Source organism: Thamnophis elegans, chromosome 6, assembly GCF_009769535.1.
Source record: "Thamnophis elegans isolate rThaEle1 chromosome 6, rThaEle1.pri, whole genome shotgun sequence".
Lineage (NCBI taxonomy): Eukaryota > Metazoa > Chordata > Lepidosauria > Squamata > Colubridae > Thamnophis > Thamnophis elegans.
In genome coordinates, this window is record NC_045546.1 from 1,825,868 (window position 1) to 1,834,376 (window position 8,509).

The 8,509-nt window shown below is 52.1% G+C and overlaps 1 protein-coding gene across 1 annotated transcript in view; it reads left to right on the forward strand.

Annotated features, from left to right (window-relative positions):
• Positions 1–6,881, forward strand: part of FAM168A (family with sequence similarity 168 member A) — an 85,293-nt gene extending 78,412 nt beyond the window's left edge. Inside the window, exons 4-7 of the mRNA XM_032220000.1 lie at positions 191–333; positions 1,723–1,897; positions 3,242–3,372; positions 5,824–6,881. Of these exons, the coding sequence (XP_032075891.1) occupies positions 191–333; positions 1,723–1,897; positions 3,242–3,354 (431 nt within the window). The 3' untranslated portion in view covers positions 3,355–3,372; positions 5,824–6,881. The remainder of the gene's footprint in view (positions 1–190; positions 334–1,722; positions 1,898–3,241; positions 3,373–5,823) is intronic.
• The last annotated feature ends 1,628 nt before the right edge of the window (positions 6,882–8,509 follow it).

Genomic DNA, 8,509 nt, shown 5'->3' on the forward strand with positions numbered 1-8,509 from the left:
AGGATGAGAAGGCCCAGTGAATTGTTTCCGCACAGGATTGGGGGGGGAGGGGTTTGCAGGGAAATCCCCCCCCCCCACTTTAAAACATGGTGTTTGGAAGCAGGTCTCCGATTCCACTGGGAGAACAATGGGGATGGGGATGATGGGAACTTGTCTTCCTCTGAGCTTCCCGCTTCTTCTTTCTCCGCAGGATACCCCGCTGGGACGCCCTACAAAGTCCCTCCAACCCAGAGTAATAACGCCCCGCCCCCCTACTCTCCGTCGCCCAACCCCTACCAGACGGCCATGTACCCCATCCGAAGTGCCTACCCGCAGCAGAACCTGTACGCCCAGGTGAGTCCGTCCATCCGTCCATCTTCCGGTCTACAAGCGTTTGGAGAGAAGGGGATATTTGCAGCTCTTGAACGGAGGAATCCGTGGGGCTCTCAGAGGGGGTTTTCTCGGAGACGTCTCATGACCCAGCTAGGGAACGTCCTCAGGGCTGGAAGGGAAGAGGTTTTGCTTTCTGTTTGTAGATACGGTAGCTTTCACCCATTGCGGCTGCCATGTCCTTATAAACAACCATCGAGAACATCCCCCTCCAGCACGGATAGGGCAGGTCAGGTCTGTGTAAAGAGAGCAAACTCCATCCCATCTGGCACTGATGGTGTTACCTAGTTGGGTCATGGAACGTCTGCAAGAAAACAACCTCGCTCAGAGAGCACTGTTGTCATGCTCTTCCTCCTGATTCTCTTCCTTCTCCCCCTTCTATTCTTCCTCCTGTTGTTTCTCTTCCTCCTTTCTCTTCCTCTCCCTCCTCCTTATCTTCCTCCTCCCCTTCTCCTCCTCTTCCTCCTTTCTCTTCCTCCTCTTCCTCCTCCTTATCTTCCTCCTCCCCTTCCTCCTTTCTATTCCTCTTCCTCCCCCTCCTCCTCCCTCCACCCCTCCTCCTCTTGTTTCTCTTCCTCCTCCCCTTCTCCTCTTCCTCCACTTTCTCTTCCTTCTCCTCCTCCTGTTGTTTCTCTTCCTCCTTTCTCTTCCTCCTCCTCTCCCTCCTCTTCCTCCTCCCCTTCTCTTCCTCCTGTCGTTTCTCCTCCTCCTTTCTCTTCCTCCTTTCTCTTCCTCCTCTTCCTCCTCCTTATCTTCCTCCTCTTCTCCTCCTTTCTATTCCTCTTCCTCCCCCTCCTCCCTCCTCCTCTTCTCCTCCTGTTTCTCTTCCTCCTCCCCTTCTCCTCTCACTCCTCTTCTCTTTCTCCTCCCCTTCTCTTCTTCCTCCTTTGTCTTCCTCCTCCTTATCTTCCTCCTCCCCTTCCTCCTTTCTATTCCTCTTCCTCCTCCTCCCTCCTCCTCCTCCTCTTGTTTCTCTTCTTCCTCCCCTTCTCCTCTTTCTCTTCCTTCTCCTCCCTCCTCCTCCTCCTCCTTATCTTCCTCCTCCCCTCCCTCCTCCTCTTCTCCTCCTCCTGTTTCTCTTCCTCTTCCTCCTCCTCCTCCTCCTCCTCTCTTTTCCTCTTCCTCCCCCACCCCTCTTAAAGTTGCACAGGTTGCTAAACACCAAAGATGAGCAAGGAGGGCTTGGAAGATTTCTGTCGTTCCCCCCAACCGAGTTTGGGGAGGAGGAAAGAGGATGAAGTGGGGGGGGGAACCGAAGTGGACAAAACCAGCCGGTTCTGCAGACTGCCCCCCTGCCCCGCCCCCCAAGAGATGAATTCCCATGGGAGTTTTTCTCACTTTCTCCTCCCACAGGGGGCCTACTACACGCAGCCCGTCTACGCGGCACAGCCTCACGTCATCCATCACACCACGGTGGTCCAGCCCAACAGCATCCCCTCCGCCATCTACCCGGCTCCCGTTGCCACGCCCAGGGCCAACGGCGTAGCCATGGGGATGGTCGCCGGGGCCACCATGGCGATGTCCGCAGGTAAGGACGGCCGCTGAGGCAAAGAACAACACCCCCCGTCCCCCCATCACCAAACGCCGCTTTTCCATCCCGTATCCTAGACTACAGGCCCCATGCTGCCCAGCCTGGTTGGCGTTGGGTGCCCGCGGAGTCGTCAGAGCGGATTCGCGCTTTGTAAACGTCGCGTTAAAACTCCTTCCCGGTAGTCCTCGACGTACTCCCACCGTCGAGCCCAAAATTTCGGTTGCTAAGCGAGACGTTAAATGAGTTTCGGCTCATCTTGTGACCTCTCTCGCCGCAGTTCTTAAGCGAGTCACTGCAGCTGAGTTACTAACACCATCGCTAAGCGAATCGGGCTTATGAATCAGACGTGCGACCGTCGTAAATCTGAGCCAGTTGCCGAGTGTCCGGATTTTGATCACATGACCCTGGGGAGGCTGCGGTGGTCCGAATAAGTGTGCAAAATGATCGTGTCACTTTTATTCCAGTGCGGCTGTAACTTCCAGCTGGTCACTAAGCAAACAGTCGTAAGTCGAGGACTCCCTGTATTCAAAAGCCGAAGCTTCTACAGAGCCTCAGAAGTTGCTATCTTGGAATAAAATGTGTCACAACTGGAATTTGTGTCCGGAATTACAGTTATAAATCATGGTGGCCACTAAATGAATAGTCGTAAGTTGAGGACTACTGAGATGAGTTGTCACTGGAAGCTGCACCGAGTTCTCCCTTGTCCAAATCTTTCTCTGTAGCTCCCAAGTTAGATCCTAGGTGCCACTGTCAGAATAAGAGGACGCGGTGTCTCAGTGGCTAAGACGCTGAGGTTGTCGGTCAGAAAGGTCGGCGGTTCGGCGGTTCGAATCCCTAACGCCGCGTAATGGAATGAGCTCCCGTGACTTGTCCCAGCTTCTGCCAACCTAGTATACAAGTATTGAGGGATGCGGTGGCTCAGTGGCTAAGATGCTGAGCTTGTTGATCAGAAAGGTCGGCAGTTCGGCAGTTCGAATCCCTAGCGCTGCGTAACGGAGGGAGCTCCCGTGACTTGTCCCAGCTTCTGCCAACCTAGCAGTTCGAAAGCACGTAAAAAAATGCAAGTAGAAAAACAGGAACCACCTTTGGTGGGAAGGGAACAGCGTTCCGTGCGGCTTCGGCGTTGAGTCATGCCGGCCACATGACCACGGAGACGTCTTCGGACAGCGCTGGCTCTTCGGCTTTGAAACGGAGATGAGCACCGCCCCCTAGAGTCGGGAACGACTAGCACAGATGTGCGAGGGGAACCTTTAGAAGTCAGCGAGCCAAGCTGCATGCTCCAGGAAAATGATGGAATTCCTTATGGACGTCCTTAATTTTTTCCCCCCTTCTCCATTGCAGGAACACTGCTGACAACCCCACAACACACCGCCCTGGGGGCACATCCCGTCTCAGTGCCAACGTACCGGGCGCAGGGGACGCCTGCCTACAGCTACATCCCTCCCCATTGGTAATTCCATCGGCCAGCCCAGGTGAGTATCTGTGGGTCTCGCCCAGGAGCGGTTGGAGGGAGTCCAGGCCAAGAAGGGATTGGGGGCTTCTAAGATTTCGTCTTCAGGACATATATCTGCTGGGGGGGAAAAATAACCTCCTCATCGGCAACGGGGACGGCATCTGGCCAGTAAGCATTCCGCTCCGTTCAGTTGCCCGGACTCCACTCTGGCAAGGGATTATGGGGTCATTAAAAGATGATGGTGGTAGGAAGACCCTCATCGTCCCTTGGGAAGTTGGGAGAAAGAATCGCAGAGTTGAGAAGGGACCTCAGAGGTCATCTAGCCTAACCCTCTGCTCAGGCAGGAAGACCCCCTAGACCAGTTTGGACCAATGACTGAAGAAGGATTCAAAATGGAGGTGACAAAACAGGGCGCCCCGTGACCCCAAACCTGGCTTAGAGGTCGGGGAAGGAGCCCCCCATAATTATGGCTCTGCAGGGGTGTCATGCCGTTGCAAACGCTCTTTGCCGCCGTCCCTGCGGGGTGGACTTCCCAGAGCCAGAAGTCTCTCTCTGCAGGCTGGCTAGGGATTCTGGGAGTTGAAGTCCGCAAGTTTTAAAGTTGTGCGAAGTTTGGAGTGCTTGCCAAACCTTCTGCCTTTGAAGACCCAGAGAAAGAAGAAAAAGAGAAAAGAAAAATTTAGAGATAGGAAAAATAGTGGCATGATATGATCTAGCAGGAAGAAATATTGTTAACAAGGTAAAAAATACGTTTTAAATTAGAATGCGTGGGAATTATATTAAGAACCTTAAAGCCTCTAAATAATTATGTTGATTATATAAAACTTGAAATTTGAAACTTGAAGATTCATATTGTTAAGGGAAAATAGATGGAAAAGAAATGATAGAATTGTTTATTTTTAAAGAGAAAGAAAAACTACATTGTTTGTACATGTTAAAAACTAGAAATTGGAAAACAGGAGAAGAAAAATAACAGTGCTAAAATTGGAAATATAATGTAAAAATGAATTATGTTTTTGGGTGGGAATGTTTAAAGGGGGGATTCGGGCAATCCTCCGTTCACAGAAGAAGTTTTATTATGTAAAAAACCCAAAACTTTAAATTAAAAAAAAAGAAAAGATGGATAGGCTTCAATTCCCAGCGTTGCTGGCTGGGGCATTCTGGGATTTGAAGTCCATCCTTCTTCAAAGGTGGAAAGTTGGCAAGAGACCCTCTTAGCTATAATATTAATCCCCTATTCACAGAAAAAATACAGATGGTTCTCCGTGGGCGGTTAGATAATCGGCAGTTCCGAGAACGGCAGAAGGGAATTTTGTCTTAGTTGATTTTTTTCCCCCCGGTGAAATTGGATTTGGGCTTTTCTTTCTGTCTGGGCAACGGATTGTAAGGATCCGTAGGAGGGAAGGAGCGTGTGGGCTCCCAACTCATGGGGCCTCCAAGCCTCCAAAGAGGCGAGATTGAGAGTCCGTGGGCAGAGCTGTTTAGGATAGCAAAGGAGGAGGGAGGGTGGGAGGGAAGGAAGGAAGGAAGGAGGGAGGGAGGATTTAGGGAGGAAGGAAGGAAGAGAGAGGGAAAAAAGTTGGGAAGGAGAGGAGGGAAGGAAAGGAAGGAAGAAAGAAAAAGAGGGAGGAAGGAAGGAGGAGAGAGGGAGAAAAGTTGGGAAGGAGAGGAGGGAAGGGAGGAAGGAAGGAAGGAAGGAAGGAAAGGGAAGAGGAGTTAGGGAGGAAGGAAAGAGGAGAGAGGGAGAAAAGTTGGGAAGGAGGGAAGGAAGGAAGGAAAGAGGGAAGAGGAGTTAGGGAGGAAGGAAGGGGGAGAGAGGGAGAAAAGTTGGGAAGGAGAGGAGGGAAGGAAGGAAGGAAAGAGGGAAGAGGAGTTAGGGAGGAAGGAAGGAGGAAAGAGGGAGAAAAGTTGGGAGGGAGAGGAGGAAAGGAAAGAAGGAGAGGGAGGAAGGGAAAGGAAGGGAGGGGTGAGAAGGGAGAGAAGGAGAGGGAGGAAGGAAGGGGAGGGGAGACAGAGCAAAGGGAGGGAGGAAAGAAAGGAAGAGAGAGGAGAGGGAGTAGAGAGGGAAAGGACAGGGAGAGAGTGGAAGGATGGAAAGGAAAGGAAGGAGAGAGGAGGGAGGGAGGGAGAGTGGAAGGAAGGAGGTAGGGGAGGGGGAGGAAGGAGAGGGGAGGAGAGAACGGGAGAAGGGGGGAGGAAGAAAGGAAGGAGTAGAGAGGGAAAAGAGGAGGGAGAGTGGAAGGAAGGAAAGAAGGAAGGAGGTTGGAGTAAGGCTAATCAACCATTTCAGGACCTTGGAAAATGACTGAATGCTGAACATTTATTTCCATTTCTCTCTCGTGCCTCTTACTCACCAGAGGAGGAGAAATATTCAACCGGTTGGAAGACGAGAAGCCGCTCAGGCGGGAGAAGGCAACTCGAACCCATGTCTCAAACTCTGTTCCTTTCTCTCCCCCCCACTCCCTTGCAGATCTGGAATCAAGTCATCGGATGCAACCAGGCGTGATGGAACAGCTGCCCCACAGCCCCCCTCGGGCGTTGCCAGCGAGACCCCCCCCCTCCTCAAGGCTCCCCTTAGCGTCCTTTGAGATTTTAATTTTGCGTTTCATTTTTGACTCCCGGGGCCAAAGCCACGGCCCCTCCCCCCTTTCCCCATTCCTCCAGACCCCCAAACCCCATTGGGACCTTATTGTGGCTTTCCGCCCCCCTTGGTCTCCCATTTCCCTCCGTTGAGCCTCGCCGGGACCTCCTGAGGCCATATATCCGTTCACGATCCAGGCAGGCTCCTTGGCGGGGCAGGGGTGGGTGGGAACGGGACCATTCCCCCTTTAGGGTTCTGGAGGGATCGAGAACAGCCCGGGTCTCTCTCTCCCACCCACCCACCCTTCCTCCGGGAAGACTCCCTCCCCATTGTGTTTCCATCATGAAACCCGCATTCCCCCCTTTCCACAATAGAGAGGGGGGCAGCCTTCCCATGAATCATAGGCTAAGGGTGTCCTTCGGTGGGTGGGTGGGTGGTGGGTAGTCAAAAAAGCCAAAATGGCAGCCATGACTCTGATTGAGACCCTACCTCTTTTTTTAAAAAAAGGCATTGGGTGTGTTTAAAAAAAGGCGGAGTTTTGTCATTCTGGTTCCGGCTGTCATTTTGGGGAGAAGAGACCTTTGCCCCACCCCCACCCCCCCACCCCCAAAATGGACCTTCTGGAGGTGATACAGGTAGTCCTCGACTTACGACCACCAGGGAGCCCCAAATTTCTATTGCCCGAGTGAGACGTTTTATTCAGTCCATTTTGCCCCGTTTTGATGACCTTCCTTGCCTCCGCCGTTCAGCGAATCCCTGCGGTTGTTAAGTCAGTCACACTGTTGTTAAATGAATCCGGCTCCCTCCCCCCCGTTGGAAGGTCACAAAAGGGGATCACGTGACACCCCCCCCCCATGAGACTGCGACCGTCGTAAATACAAGTCCGTTTTCCCAACGTCTTTGAGTTTTGATCGCATGACCACAGGGATCCCACAACGGTCGTTAAGTGTGAAAAGCAGTCCTAAGTTATTTTTTTTTCACAGCACCATGGCCGCTTCAAACGGTCACTAAACGGACCGTTGTAAGTCGAGGACTACCGGTAATAATGAAGTGAAGCAGGTGACCCAAAATCCCCCATGTTAGCTTGGAAGAAATTCGGCACGGAGGACCAGAAGAGGGAGGAGACAAGCCGACTTCCATCTCTGCCCATCCGATAACAGAGAGTCAGAAGGGACCTTGTAGGTCATCTAGTCCAACCCCTCACCCAAGCAGGAGATCCTACACTGTTTCCTGACTGACCAATGGCAGTCCAGTCTCCATTCAATCCATTCCGGTTGGATCAATGTGGATCCTTCAGGATTTCCTCAGTCAAAGTCCTCCCCACCGATTTTCCTCTGGGAAGCCCCCCCCGCCCCCCACCACCAAAATGACCTCTCTGGTCTTGTTGAGTTGTAGGTTGGGTTCTCCATCCTTCTTGACCCATCATTCCAAGTCAGCATCAACATCTCCAGACCTTGGGTGGTGGCCAAATGTTGCCGAGAACTTGGTTGATGTATGTGGAGGCACTCAAATGAAGGTTGCGTGGACCCCCCCCTTGGGAGTGGGGTACAGAGATGTTAATAGACCCCCTTCCCCCCCATTAGAGCTATTGGAAGGTAGAATTGAGTTGTTTCTGCCCCAAAAGGAAGGGAAGCAGTGGGACCAAGGGAACTCCAGGAGAAATGAGGTTCCTCCAACCAACCAAGCAGAAGAACAGCAGGTGAAGACGAGATTCATCCTGGCAAAGATAACCCCCCCATGGTCTGTGAGGATCCACCCTTGAGATCTTCCAAACCACCCAGTTTGTCAAGAAAGATGATCTCCAGCCAGGGCCCAGCCATGGAGATGACCATGACGGTGGTGTCCTCCAAGCCTCCTGAAGTATCACCCTCTTTTGACGTTGAGGTTGATGTCCGATCTGCCTCGCGTCCACCGTGCCCAGAGGAGAAGGACTTCTGCAGTGGCCAGGAGCTCTTTAGCAAGTTGGGCAAGTCAACTTGTGGTCAGTTCCATGTCTGCGTCCAGAAGCTTTCAAGAGTTACTCAACGGCCGAGATAGATTGAGATGTTCTGGATAGAGTTGGGACTTCCAGTAAGGAAGCCCTAAATGTTGTTGGAGGTAGGGATGAAGGCTTCAACCTTGGCCGCTCGAAGACGGGTGGACCTCAACTCCCAGAATTCTGGGAGTTGAGGTCCACCCGTCTTCGAGTGGCCAAAGTTGAAAAACACAAATGGTTGGGAGATGATTGAATCCAGAAGTTGTTTTTCCAGCATCTGCTGTGGGTGGGCAGAATTAAGGTCCAGGGAGCAGGGGTGGGTGGGCTTATGTATGCATGCCCTCATTTTCAATTTGTCTGGAATGGTATTGAGAATCCCTCCCCCCTCCCCGGCAGCAGGTTGGACTAGCCCAGGGGTCGGCAACCTTAAGCAGTCAAAAGAGCCATTTGGACTCTTTTCCCACACACAAAGAAAAAACACCGGGAGCCACAGAAACCTTCCCGTGCCTGACTAATTCCCGGAGCGGCTGCAAAACTCGCATAAATAGTTGAATTAAATTTTCTTTCCTTGGCTTTAACCATGGTTATCTAACCTCAATA